The following is a 15,100-nucleotide window of genomic DNA, read 5'->3' as shown; positions in this document are numbered from 1 at the left end:
GATGTTACATATTTGGAGAATGCCCATGCTATGTATTTACCAAGATTATAATTAAACGATTCATATGTGGACATTATTGGTCGTAATGGACAATCTGGTGTATGAGGTTTGGGGATGCCGTATATTTGTGGTGTGCGTGAGTCGGTTTTGCGTAGGTAGGAATAAAGTGTTTGTGAAATTGTGTTGGCTTTTTTTCATTTTTAGTAGTAATTTGTTTAGTTGCGTTTCGTGTGTCTTTGTTAGATTTGTGTGTATTGGTTTAAATTTGTTAGTGTCTGATAGGATGTTCTTCATGTTTTGGATGTATTCATTCGTGTTCATTATGACTATAGCGCTTCCTTTATCTGTTTTCAGAATGTTTATGTTTTTATCTTGTTTTAGATTTTTAATAGAATTAATGTCTCTTTTTGTAAAATTGTTTTTTAGCTTTTTGTTTTGTGAAATTATGTTGATGGTTTTGTGAGAAAATTATTTGAAAAAAATCGTTTAAGATGTTGTTTTTAGGTGTTTCTGGAAAATATAAATTTTTCATTTTTCCAGGGAAGTTTGGCTGTTGGATGTCAATAAAATTATCTAAGTTGTCTTCTTTCTGTTGGTTGTTTTCGGTTATTTTCTTGTTTTTGTTTTCTTTGGAAAGTATTACAAATCTCCTGGCTAGATCTTCTAAACATGTTTTGATTTCTAATATATATTACGAAGTTGAGTCCTTTGTTAAGTAGATGTATTTCGTCTGTGTTCAATTGTCGGTCGGATCTGTTAATTACGAGGTTAGTCAACGGTTTGTCGTGGTGTCTTTTCTGTTGTTTGCACCTTAGTTTTTCTAGTTTTTTGGCAGATCTTTTTCTCTCTGTCATTCCTAGTGTTGATTTGGTTTATGTTTCGTTGTATAAGTCCGTAAATCTCTGGTTTAATGCAGCATGCCAGTTGATGGTCTTGGTTCATTTTTTGTTTTTGTAAGTTATGAAGTTATTTGTATTTCGTGTTCAACATGGCTTTATGTAGTTTTTTCTGTAAATTTTGGAAAATGTTTGTGTGTTTATTAAAATTTTTTTTATAGTTTTACCTTCACAAAATTAGGGGTTAGTTATTCCTTTCTATATTGTTGAATGAAATAGATGTCATTTCTTCTATTGATAATTATTTGGTTTAAATTTCTTAGTTTCTTAATGATCGTATGAGCTTGTACTGTTAATAGCGGTCTAAGGTATGCTAGTTCAGACATAATGGTAACAGATAAGTACAAATACACAAATAAAATAATATAATAAATAATAATAATAAAATAAATAGTATAAAATTATATATTCAAACATCTAAGCACGCCCTCTACATTCCGACACTCAGTTCAATCCCTTTCAAACATGTGGTCAGCTTCCGGTCAGTTACCTCCTTCTTTCTTTGTGAACCTGACGATGACCGAAGAAGGTTGAAACGTTGTTCGCTCCTCTACGTAAAATAATTTTCTCAACCCAAACGATCTGTTTTTACATATATATTTTTATTTACAAGTGGGTTTTCTCGACATCACTGATTAATATAAATTTAATAGATGTGGAAGCCTCTTCTCATAACACACTTCTTGCGTTCCTAGCAGCTAAAATTTTATTGGAATACCCCAACAAACAGTTTCTACTAGTAAAGCGGCCATCTATCATAAACTTCACCTAACAATCCTTAGAAGCAAAGTAACCTCCTAATAATATCCCACTTAGTTATCCATAGAAGTAAAGCAATCACCTAATAATCCGTACAAGTAAAGCATATATCTAATAATATCCCCCCTAACAATTCGTACAAATAAGTAAAACATCTAACAATATGTTCCACTCAGCAATCCGAACATTTAAGCAAATATATAATAAATACGTTATACCTAGCAATCTGTACATGTAAAGCAAACACTCAATGGTAGATCTCACTGAATAATCCGTACAAATATATTAAATAACACTATGTAACAAAATTTTTACTTTTTCTTGTTCCTGAGCAGAAAGTGCTATTTCCCAATCGCTTGTGCTTAAAGTAAATGGAAAAGACCTATTTTTCTCTTCAAACTTTGCTTTTGTGACCTGGGTAATGAAATTTTCAAATTTACCCATTTTCCAGAACATTCCAGCTAGATTCAGTGCTGAGTAGCTGATAGAGAATTTTCTCGACTTACAAGAAATTTCGAGAACTTTCTAGAATGTTGTAAAACTTACGAGAATTTTCAAAGACCTTTTAGAATTTTCTCGAACTTTCCATAGTAATATATATACAGGGACTCACCACTCACCACTTCAATTTAATTCTAGCTGTCTAAGTGAGCACATAGACTTATCTGATTTTATCAGAGATGGCATCAAGGAGCTGCAAGCATTTTCCAGACAAATCCAGAAACCTCAAAGCCGTGCTTTTCCATAACAGGAATAAGTATTCGTATCTTCCCCTGGCTCATTCCGTGCACCTCAAAGAGGAATACAACAGCGTCAAGACCTTGCTAGAAGCCTTGAAGTAAGATGAGTATGGCTGGGAGGTTATCGGAGATTTCAAACTGGCGGCATTCCTGAAGTTTCCCTGTTATCTTTGCCTTTGGGACAGCAGGGACACCGCAGCACACTACAACAGTAAGCACTGGCCACAATGGACTGAGTTCTCTGTGGGGAGGCACAATGTCAAGTGTGAGCCATTAGTGGACCTTCAGAAGGTATTGTTCCCACCATTGCATATAAAACTGGATCTTATGAAACAGTTTATTACAGCTCTTGATAAGGAGTCTGCAGCCTTCAAGTACCTTCGAGACTTCTCCCCTAAGCTGTCTGAGGAAAAGGTTAAAGCTGGTGTTTTAATTGGACCACAAATAAAATAAGATCCTAGAGTGCAGAGTGCACAAAATTCCCCAAGAAGCTCAGCAGGAAGGAAAAAAAACCTTGGGGCAGCTTTGTCGCAGTGGTTCGGGGCTTCTTGGGTAATCGCAAGGCCGAAAATTATGTGGAACAAGTTGAGGCTCTGGTGAAGAACTACGGCAAAATGAACTGCATGATGTCCCTGAAAGTCCATATCCTTGACGCTCATCTTGATAAATTCAAGGAGAACATGGGAACATACAACCAAGATATACTGGACTTTGAACGCCGCTACCAAGGAGCGTATAACGAAATCATGATGGGAGACTATATTTGGGGGCTGATACGTGAAAGTGATTTACATTACAGTCGCAAACCTCAAAAAACTACTCACTTCCAAACATTGTTGTTCATTTCGTATAACTTTAGTACAAATACATGTAAATCTTGATTCATATGTTGTTTTATTCAGACCTTATGTGAATGAAAATGTGTAAATTTGCCCGTTTTTATATGGAAAATAGGTTAATTTCTAAATTTCATTATCCAGGCCACAAAAGTAAAGTTTGAAGGGAATAATGGCCATTTTCTGTACTTTTACAACATAAGCAATTAAGAAATAACACATACTATCCAGGAATAAAATTTGTGTTACATAGTGTAATTAATAATACATCTCACATACAAAGGACTATAGAAAAGTGAAACCCTAAAACCTGTTTCAAATGTACTATAAACGCTGTTGAACAATTCATTGAAATTTTATATTTCCAAATAATTATTACTAATAATTGTTATACGATAAAGGTGGTTTTTGCTCGCTGTGAAGAGGCCTTACAATTTTTTTTCAGTAAAACTTAGGAGCAATTGTTTATTGCGTTTATGTTTGGTACAGACATAATGAAACATTTTAAAGTGGCGAAAATTAGAGAATCGATAATGAACTACAGTAAAAGTTCTACAAAATCAGTATTTAAACTTACCTCTTTAAATTCAGCTATTTGGTTTTGTTCAAACATGGCAAAGACGTTTGACGTAGCTCGACCAGCTTTCTTTTTTTGGGAATCGCTCTTTCCTCTTTTAGACTGCAAAGTTTATTAGAATCGTATTAAATATATCCACGAATTTATTCTTTTAGCTTAGAAAACATTCCATTTATTAGTTAAAAATACATATGTTATTTTCACCATTCATAATTTTTTATGACAAGAAACCCAATTGGGATAAAAATGTATCTTAGAACGGTTGGTATGGATATTAACACTTTTACCAATAAAGCAGAGAACAACGTTTCGATCTTTCTAGGTCATCTTCAGGTTAACATTCATAATTTTGATCAGCAATAAGTTAGCTACTTAATAATAACGTCGCCACAATAGTTGTGTCTTGTTTGAGTTGAATAACAGGATTATCTGTTAAACGTATAATGCACCATGAGCTGAAAGCTAGAAGCGCATTCAGTGGCATTACGGTGCAACTCATGAATCTTCAGATCCACAGCCTAACACGCTAGCCACTGGGTCACGTTTGACCCTGCTTCTTTACACTGAAAAGTTTTATCTAAATAGAGAATGATACAACAATCACCTAATAGTATTTCTCACCTATAAATCCTTGCAAGTAACTACCTTTTTCCCGTTTGTTAAGGATATACACTAGAACTTTAGGTATACTGAAGTATAAACTGTACGTATATAATTTTTGGTATTTCTTTTTAGACCATAAAAACCTATGTGCAAAACCTAGCATAATATTTGTAGCCTTATTTAAGAAATTTAGAATATAAAGTAGTGGTGAAAAACTCGCCAAATTATTTAAAATCCTTTATTAAAAACAACAACAAAACGACGTGTTTTTTGTTTGCTGGTAATTAAGAACAAAGACACACAATGGGCTATTGTGCTTTGCTCACCACGGGCATCGAAAGCTGGTTTCTAGCGAAAACGACGTTACAGGCAATAGCCCTTCATCAGGCTACCAGAAGAGTTAATAGAAGAGTTAGGTTAAAAGGAAAAGTAATACGTGGCTCGAAGGTTCGAGAAAATGTCCCTGAAGCCACAAATGAGAAGGGAAGTAAAATGTAAAAATAATATTAAAAGTATAAAAAAATGCATAAATACAATTAATGTTAGTAAAGAAACTAAATAAAAATGTGGAAATGTAGAATCAATAAACAGGCAACAACAAAAGAAAAGGGCGTCGGGTAATATTGTTCAAAGATTGGTTTGTTTGTTTTGAATTTCGCACAAAACCACACGAGGGCTATCTGTTTTGTTTGTTTGTTTTTGAATTTCGCGCAAAGCTACGCGAGGGCTATCTGCACTAGCCGTCCTTAATTTAGCAGTGTAAGACTAAATGGAAGGCAGCTAGTTATCACCACCACCGCCACCTCTTGGGCTAATATTTTGCTAACGAATAGTGGGATTGATCGTAACATTATAACGCCCTCACAGCTGAAAGAGCGAGCATGTTGAGTGTGTCGAGGATTCGAACCCACAACCCTCGGATTACGAGTCGAGTGCTTTAACTACATAGCCATGCTAGGCCAATATTGTTCAAACAAATGCAACAATAAAAGGTACGTGAAGTTAATAGAAATGCAGAACGAAAATAAAGGTAACAAAAGAGAACTAAAATGAATGATGAAAAAGAGTGAGAACCTTGAACGTAAATGTTGTAAACACTAAATGTCAGTGTGAGAAAGTATAGATAAAGTGTAGGGAAGATAAATGGAAAGTGTAAAGAGAACTTTTCATTCATTCCAAAGGGGTTAACATCAAACATTTTCCAGGGTTTCTTTTTACGTTACGTTACAAGGAGCAAGTGCGAGTCCAAGTATGGAGAAGTCGGACATTGAATGTGAAGGGTTACTCAGTTTTTACCTGTGGGTTCTGTAGCATCATTACTCCTTTCGTAAAAGAAATGTTAACGTGAACGATTCCCTAAGCGGTGACCCGTTTGACCAAGGTAGTTTTTAAACCGTACACAATATATCAGGCTTGTTGAAAAGCAAGCGACTGATTATTGAAACCAGATATGGATGTTGTGGTATTAACATATTGACTGGTGATGCATTTTTTTGTGACACTAGGGATAGATTTCTGGATGATACTGTGGACTAAAGTGTTTTTTTAAATATTTTTATCGTGTCTATAACTGAAAAGTGGGGTTTATTTAAAATATTTTGAAGGTATGGAGTCGTTAGTGGTGGTATTGATGTTTAGGGCAGCTTTATTACTTATTGTATTACATATGTTATATATTTTTCATCTAAATTAATGTATTGAAAAATCTGAAACTCAACGTGAATAATTTGTGTTAAGAAATTAAATAATATAAACTAAATACTTAATTTTTAAAGAACTTAGTACATCTTAGTTTTATAATATAAGATTAGCAAAATAAAAACAATATTGGAAATTATTCTACAGGTTAGGTAAATGTATAACGTTCAAACACTTCTGAAAAGATGCAAACATAGCAAATATATAAAACTGAAAGATATATTTCGCATTTACTGATTTACATACTTCAGAAGTTAATGGTTTCTTACGAACAGCGTGAATGTCATGTTTGTAGAATACGTTCGAATCTTTCTCCATATCAAACTTTCGAAAAAAAAGCTCATAATATTATATATGTAAAAACGGCTGGTTTGGGTTGAAAAAAATTTTTATGTAGAGGAGCGAACAACCTTCTTCGGTCATCGTCAGGTTCACAAAGAAAGAAAGAGGTAACTGAACGATAGCTGACCACATGTTTGAAAGGGGTTGTGTAACTGAGTGTAGGAATGTAGAGGGCGTACTTAGATTTTGATCATATTTATTAATATAGGTGTTCCTTTGTGTTGGTTTATTTTGGGCTTGAGTTGTTAGGAGCACTCGACTCGTAATCTGAGAGTCGCGAGTTCGAATCCCCGTCAGACCAAACATGTTCGTCATTTCAGTCTTTGGTAAAAGAGTGGCCCAAGAATTGGCAGTGAATGGTGATGAATAGCTGCCTTCCCTTTACTATTACACTGCTAAACTAAGGATGGCTAGCGCAGATAGCACTCGTATAGCTTTACGCGAAATTTATTAAAGAAACAAACGGTTAGAACAGTATTCAGTTTACTAAAGTCAACTCTATACGCACCGTAAGGTGTGTACAATATTACCGTTACTTTTCAATTATGTAAAATATTATTGAACTGATTTTTATTTTTTGTGGCGAAGCACAAAGATACAAGATGGGCTGTCCTACTGCGACCCCCACCAGTATCGAAACACTGATTTCAACGTTATAAGTCCGCAGATATATCGTGAGAGATTTTTTGAACTTAATGTTATTTTACATGTCAACCATTTATTTTAGAAAAAAAAATTACTGTGATAACGCGTAAATAACGTGAAATAAAAGTGTTATAAATCGAAAAGTTATATATATTTCTATAATTAGATTTCATTTAATACTATTATTTCTTTTTTGCTATGTCTTTTTGTATTAGTTACGTATATTTCACTTATGTTCTACATCTTATATTTTAACATTTTCCTTCACAATGCGTTTGGTAACTTTGTTATTCGCTACTTTTGCTGATATACAAAAAGAAAATGCTTTTACATAAACATTCAGTTAAGCTAAATATTTTACTATGTCAAGGACTCAACGGAAGTGATTCGCTAATAGCTGCTATTTACGTAAGTACTCAACGTAAGCTAAGCAATGTATGCTTAGGGATTCAGAGGAGCTTGACTTCTTAATAGCTGACATTTCCTTGAATACTCAGGTAAACTAGGTAACTTCTTTTGAGGGATTTAAAGATGTTTACTTTCATGTTTCGCTTTAACCTATAGATGTCGTTAAGAGTTACAAAGGAAAGGTGGTATTCCTTGATAACTGTCTGATCTAATGACATATGCCGAAACAAATGATAAATTAAGATTTTAAACCTTTCTTGTTTCAAACCAAAACGTAATTAACATAATAGCATCATATTTTGTAAACAACGATTTCCTATGAAAATTATTTAAGAAATACTTTAGCAGAATTAATGTTGTCTGACCTTTAAATCCTCGCATGAGTTTGTTATTTATCGAATAAAGTACCAAGAGCATGAGTTAAATCTTGGGAAGTTCTGATCTATCGAAACTTTCTTAAATAAATACTAACTCAATTAACATGTATTTACTTCTGTATTTCCTTAAAATACTAACTACAGAAAGTTTTATTCAGAATTAAATGATAATAGAGCATAAAGTTAAGCCTTACCATGTTCACTACTTCTAGATCTTCGTCTTTGGCGATCTCTGTTCACGTACAGTTCCACCCGCACGATGTGACGTATTAACTTTGTAGTAGTTAGTTTTCTCCACATTTTCTTGATTCGCATCGCTTCCCAACTTCTCAACTGTCGTTGGTCACGTACACCACCTTATTTAGACACTAGAAATTTTTGGGGGAAGAGTGTAGATTTCATAGTGCGTTTTCAACTTACTATGGTTACTAGTAGATACATCGGGTTCTGGGTTAAAAACAGCTTAGTTGCGGATACAGAATTATGCAAGCTTTGATTGGTTGTTGAAACTATATGCTTTCTCGGAAAGAGCTTTTCGCAGAAGTAGAGGTAAACTAATTTACAGAGTTTGGAATATTTGGAAATGATAAGTGCAGTCATATGCTTTGTATAATGATGTCGGGTAGTGGCTTCGGATAGCATTAAAGATGCTGCTATTCTGATGTATTCGTTGTCTACTTACTTCCTTGAAAATTAGATTTATTAATTATATTTTTTAAGTAAGCGCGATTTCGTATTTGTTTATTTTATTACTGACAATTTCAAGAAATGAGAAGGTAGTTCATTCTACCAAACAAAAAACAAGTATTGGTTAAAACATCTGTGTTCATATAGACTACAAATAACTTGTTAAACTAAGTCACCCTTTCAGTGATTATGTGATATTTGTTTAGAAAATACATTTAACACAATATACTCTTCCTTAAAATAATAATGCAAACAAATACAGTAGCTAAATGCTAGAGAATAAGCTCAATTCAATGAATTGTATAACAAGTTTGATTTTTGTTCTCTTTTCTTCAATATAATTCTGATGAGTCATCACATTATACTATCAATCACTGTATATAGATATAGACGACTTGAGACCGAGTTGTTCTAATTATACGTTAGGATTAGAACACATAGTGCTGAGTCAAATATACCATCCTTTCAAAGGAAGTTCGAAGAATTATCCTTTATAATAAAATCTTCAAATCATCATTCACCTTAGAACATTGAGAAGTGTACTGCTTTACTAAAAATTGTACAAAATATAATATCTTGCTTGAAAACCATTGTTAAGAGGCAGAGCTTGTGAAAAGTTTCAGGAATAACTGGTGGAAAGAAGGAGGTTTCGATTCACTTTCGAATCTGATGAAGATCGAAACAGCAAAGAATGTGTTATGTTATTTGAAAATAAATGTTAATGAAGTACACAAAAAGTATTATCAACGCTATCAATGGTTCACTTACGAATTTGATGAAGAGTCAAATACATTGAAGTACATGGAAGTATCACCTCTTACACCAGTTTCTATTGAAGTTCTTCACAAAACTTTTTTATTGCTATTTCGGTTTTAATGGAAACTTCGAGAATGCGGGTTATTTATGAAACAACATTAATAAAAGTCTTCATAAAGAATGCAAATGTAGAGATAACGTGTGAAAACCTCATCAGTGAGACATCTGAAATACATATTAAACTTCAATAAAGCCATAGGTCGTTTTACTATGTGTATTTCGAGGGGTAGACAATGATGTCCGATTACAACTAGCTCTAGTATAAGCGTAACTAAAACATGTGTGATACGTTAAAGAAAAGAAAAGTTAGTACCTCAACTCTTTAAAATCCTAGGAAAGCATAACTTCGAAAGAAACGTCATAAAATGTGTTAGAATGAAATTTGTACTGTTCTTACACGATAGAATGAACAAACCTAACAGAAAAGATGAGTCATATTTACCCTTCGAATCATTTCAGGTCACCTTTGCTTCAAAACATAAAATACTTATTTTTTAAGAATCATTGTTTTGATAATGAAATATATATATACATTATTTTAGTTTCTGAATTTAAACGATAACTTGGTAATCAAGAACTATGTCACGCTTGAATTTTAATATTGATTCTGTTTCTACTTTGATGTAGTTTTTCCACAATTGTTTGAGAATTAATTGTTGCTTCCATAAAGTATTACCATTAATCTTACTTTCTAACACTTTCAAACATCCTTTAAGTCAAACAGTTTGTACACTGTACATTTAATATCTGATATCGACGACCCCTGTATGAAATGCCAAAAGCTTGTGAAATAAACTATGTGTGGAGGGAAATTAGAGAGTTATTTATTTAATAACTAACTGAGGAAATCACTGACAAAACACTTTAAATAATTATAAACAAGAGTCTATTTACTTTTTTTCTGCCTAGTAATTATCATACATTAATAAGTTTCTATAAATAATGCTTATTTTTTTTACATTTATTATGTCCTTTTAGAGAGTAGAGCTAGTTCCTCTATACTCTATGGGTTATTTCATCACATATGTATATTCATTCCTCTATCCGGCTTACTGATCTCATAAGTACAACTCTTCACCAGTTCCTTATTGTTTGTAAGTAGCAGTGAAAACATACGTTTAATTGTATTCTACATTTAAATAAAATACTTGCAACTTGAGACTCATGTTTTTGTTATTTTTCCAAGTATTCTTTAAAGTGTAGATGATGCCTATATGACTGTAGTCTCATTCTTATATTATTAAAGGTTACTTATTAATGGTATACAAGTTTATTCGCTCCAGTTCTTTTACAGAAACACAAACCTTTTCCATAAACAAGACATTTCAAAGTTCATTTTAAGCACTTACATGAACTTTGCACTTTCCTTTACAAGAATGACACTGATTCAGTAATCAAGACAAAGCGAGTAACAGTCGAAACAGAATAACAAAATATTAACATTGTTATCGTCATCCAGTTCAGTTTCTAACACACTACATTGCTGTAGCTCTTCTATAGTTTAACTTCAATAACTTTAACAAGTTTCAACTGATATAGTTTGTTTGGTTGCCACTGTTCTGTATACACGAAGGAATAAACAGTTGATCTTGATCACCATATTAACAAGTACATTTTTTGTGCAAAACTCGATTAACAGAGATAATCTTGTTCCTGTATCGGTTCCGTATGAATCTCAACATCTTTTAACTACTGGTGATACAACTTATTGTACAGCCGTACATCCTTATTATTGACTTGCTCTCGTATGTTGCTCTACAAGTTTCTGCATACAATTGTGTGTGTTATATATATATATATATAATGTCTTTATCCATCTATTCAAAGTGGCCTAACGCTTTAAAGTTTCCAATTTAAGAAAGTGACATGAAAAGGACTGAAAAAAATATTAAAAGCAAGTAAAAATGACACTTAATTTTGTGTTTTTGATATTAAAGAAGTAAATACTTTTTTATTTACACTATCATTTTATGCATTTCTAAAAAAGGGCTATTACAATACTATTCAATTGCTGTTTGTTGACTTTTTAACTTTAAAGAAAACATTACATGAATTATAAATAGATAATAAGGGACCACATAAATAAAAACAAACACCAAAATCGTTTTAAATTGCCATAGTTTCATTTATTAAAACTACATTTCTGTCCAAAGAAATGAACTATAATAAGATCAGCAACTAAAAGTCGATGAAGCCAGATATAAAATGAGTCAGTAATCGCACACTTGACTTCAAAATGTTTCTCAGATTTGGTTTTAACTTGATGTATAAAATCACAGTTAGCTATGAAATAGTCTACTGAAGCGAGGCTTCGTCTTCTCCAAACCTTTTCTGCTTAACCTCTGAAACAGAAATTATAATAACAATTTTGAGGTTCAAATATAGGTTGCGCTACAATGGGTAAACACGATTCTCTATAACATTGATACAACTGAAAGCCCTAGGATTTTGAAAAATAAATTAAAATGAAAACAATCTTATTTTGATAGTCCGTAAGATATTAAATCACAATAAGATGTATAAAGTTTATCTTTTTACACATCACAACGGCAAAACAACTTTATGTTTCAGATTGACAAAAACAGAAGATATAAACAGTAGCATTTAAGAACTAAAAGTTCTTGTAATTTTGTGATGGGCACATTGCAGAGTAAACCAGTTATTTCTACTAAACTATATTTCTAAAGTACAGACTATATTATTACAAAAACCTATTATTAGAATTCACGATATAGTAGCTACTGTAATTACATTTAAAATTAATTTTATAATAAACATATTAAAACACTAACTTTAATTTAAATGCTTATTCTATAAATTATCAGGAAATATTATTGTGATCAAAGTGATTATATTATTTTTGCTAAACCTTAACTATTGTAAGTACTTTTCTGGTAGTAATTCTGGAAAAAAGTAATCATTTTGCGTTAATTACCTGAGAATTTTTTCCTTGTTTGTTCTTTTAATTTTCTATATTATTATTATGTAGTGTATTCCATAAGAGGAATTACTGATGTAAACTAAACAAATAAATGTCTTAATCTATTAATGGCTCATCGTGATAAAATTCAAAGCGAGCATCGCAGTTTCCGAGATTACTTTTTGCATGCAATCCCGGTCAAGAAAACTCATTTCAAAGTAAACTGGGCACAAACGAAAAGTCCATTTTCCACGCGAAATCTGCGTCCAAAGTAAAAAAGGATTTTTGGGAAAAAGATGTAAAAATATTTGAGACCAAAAACAGTTTTTTTTTACTAATTTCGTTAGATATGTGAAAATAAGCAAATTGCAAGTGTCAAAGAATGCAGGAGAGAGAGAGAGAAGAACATATATTTTTTTAGCTCGAAGACAAAATAAGTCATTTACAGAAATGAGGAAGGGATGGGATGTTGTTTGTAAAACATATACAATATACTCTGTGGTCTGCTCAAACCAAGTGCCAATATTGGTATCGATAAGGCAAGAAGGTATGTGGGATTGTGGACAACGACAACTGGAAAGCAGTGGGGATTCGTTTCATTTGAACATACTTTGGCATGACAGTCATTACCGCTTGTCCACAGAATTTTGTGCCTCGACACAATGCTTGACTTGAGGACCCTCGAAGTTTTCTCTGCTTTGATAGATAGAAATCAGATACATTGAATATCTACAGTTTCAAATAGTTTCCTGAGAAAGAATTGATAAAAATACAATGAAATGCAGTTCTAATTTCGAATTAATTAACACATTTATAGCTTGTTGAAAAATAACTTTATGAAGCATTAAACGTTATTAAACTATATTCTATAGTACTTATTTTTAATATTTAAGTAATGAAATATTCTTTAATTATATTAGATAAACTCAGACATAAAATAATATCTTATACTATGGTTTATTTTTAAAACTTGGTGATAATTCACAGCATTTGCTTTGCTTTGATATAAGTAAATATATAATTTTCATTATTTTAAAGTGGTGTAATATGACTATAGAAAAGAAGAAGTACAATTATTACCACAAAACGAATGAAGATGTTACTAAATTAAATAAATATAATCACACAGAATTGTCATGTATTTTATAGAAACATATGATATTAACAAAAAAATAATGCACACATGCAATACATTATGATACAACACAGACTTTATAAATATTTCATATTAATAAAGTAATGAATGAATCGTTGTGACGTCAAATGCAGGATGTAAAATGAATTGGAACGTCAGTGCAGTTTATTATAATTTGAAGAAAATAATTCAAGTACATTACATATATAAAAATTATTTGCATACCTTTTCGTCTTTTGTAATCAAAGAGTAAAGCAATTATTTCAAGAAGATTACATAGTAGTTTAAGCATGTATGATGTTTCACGACAAACTTAATTTCTATACAACTAAGAATTAAATACGTTTTAAAATTGTACAATGTTAAATAAATGGCATGATATACGAAAAATGTCTTCCGTGTTTTATATGAATGTAAGTGTTATAAGTTTGTTTGTAATTTCGCGCAAAGTTTTAGCAGTGGTAAAAGAATAGCCCAAGGGTTGGCGGTGGTTGATGATGTATAGCTGCCTTCCCTCTAGTTTCACACTGCAAAATTAGGGACGGCTGGCGCAGATAGTCCTCGAGTAGCTTTGTGCGAAATTAAAAACAAACCAAACCAGTATAAAATAAATCTTCCAGTAACTTTTTCTTTTGCACTGTAAGTCTACTTTACCAAACGTCTTGGAAAGCATTATAGTCATATATATTTTTAGTAACTTACTATAAAAGCAAATAAAATACCAATACGAAATAATAAAATTAAAAATAAATAATGTTTGTACAGAACTGTTAAACAGAAACTGGAAGTTTTAGAAATAGATAAGTTTCGTATTACTTTATTAATTTGTTAACTTTTATTATTAGTGCAGGAAATAATATATTCTTTTTCTCCTATACATTTCGATAAATTCAATTTATATTAAAAATATACTGAAATAGCTATCATGATTTGTTTTAAAGAAATCGGTTTGTCATTAAGCCACACATTGAGCTATCTGTGCTCTTCCCACAAGAGTATCAAAATCCGGATTCTGACGCTGTAAGTCTATAGGCATTCCGCCGTGCCAGTGGGAGGGTGGGGGACTAGAGGAAATCTGAATTACATTGTTGAAACATATTTTACTATCTGAACAAAGTCCGCAAGATTGAGTCTTTCGTATATATTTTCATTTTTAATATTTTTAGAAATTAGGGGATAAATCGGGATTCGTATACTATTTATGCTATGCAGTAGAATTATTTGACTACTAAAACATTTTTTAGCAAAAAAATATATGAGATGTATTCAAATCGTTTGAATAATGCTGTTGTTGTATTATGTAGACGAACGTGAATGAAACAAAGACCTACTAACAGGAGCGTCGAGAGTCAGCACGGACCATGATGCGAACATCCTCGCCGACCCCTCGTTCTCTCTCTCTTTTTTTGACATTTTAAAAGGTGATATCCTAAATTAGAACAGCAACGAGCTAATAAAAATGGCGAAATCATGGTAGCAGCCGTTTTCAGCTCACAGTGTAAGCATAAAATGTAAATAATGTAAGAACAAATATCTAATAAATCTATAAAGTAATAAATATATATTAATTATAACTTAGATTATTATAATTTCCAGAATGGTACCAACTCTATTCTTTTTCTTTTCTCTGCCCTAAAGTATTGATAAAGTCGGTTTTTCTA

At 32.1% G+C, this 15,100-nt stretch overlaps 1 protein-coding gene across 1 annotated transcript in view; it reads right to left on the bottom strand.

Annotated features, from left to right (window-relative positions):
- Positions 1-15,100, bottom strand: part of LOC143228346 (uncharacterized) — a 51,497-nt gene that overhangs the window by 11,479 nt on the left and 24,918 nt on the right. Inside the window, exons 8-11 of the mRNA XM_076459615.1 lie at positions 12,935-13,000; positions 11,669-11,726; positions 8,076-8,119; positions 3,809-3,910 (exon numbers count right to left, since the gene is read on the bottom strand). Coding sequence (XP_076315730.1) covers positions 3,809-3,910; positions 8,076-8,119; positions 11,669-11,726; positions 12,935-13,000 — 270 coding nt within the window. The remainder of the gene's footprint in view (positions 1-3,808; positions 3,911-8,075; positions 8,120-11,668; positions 11,727-12,934; positions 13,001-15,100) is intronic.

Source organism: Tachypleus tridentatus, chromosome 10 (assembly GCF_004210375.1).
Source record: "Tachypleus tridentatus isolate NWPU-2018 chromosome 10, ASM421037v1, whole genome shotgun sequence".
Taxonomy (NCBI): Eukaryota; Metazoa; Arthropoda; class Merostomata; order Xiphosura; family Limulidae; genus Tachypleus; species Tachypleus tridentatus.
Note: the sequence above shows the minus strand (reverse complement) of the source record. Positions and strands in the feature narration are given on the sequence as shown.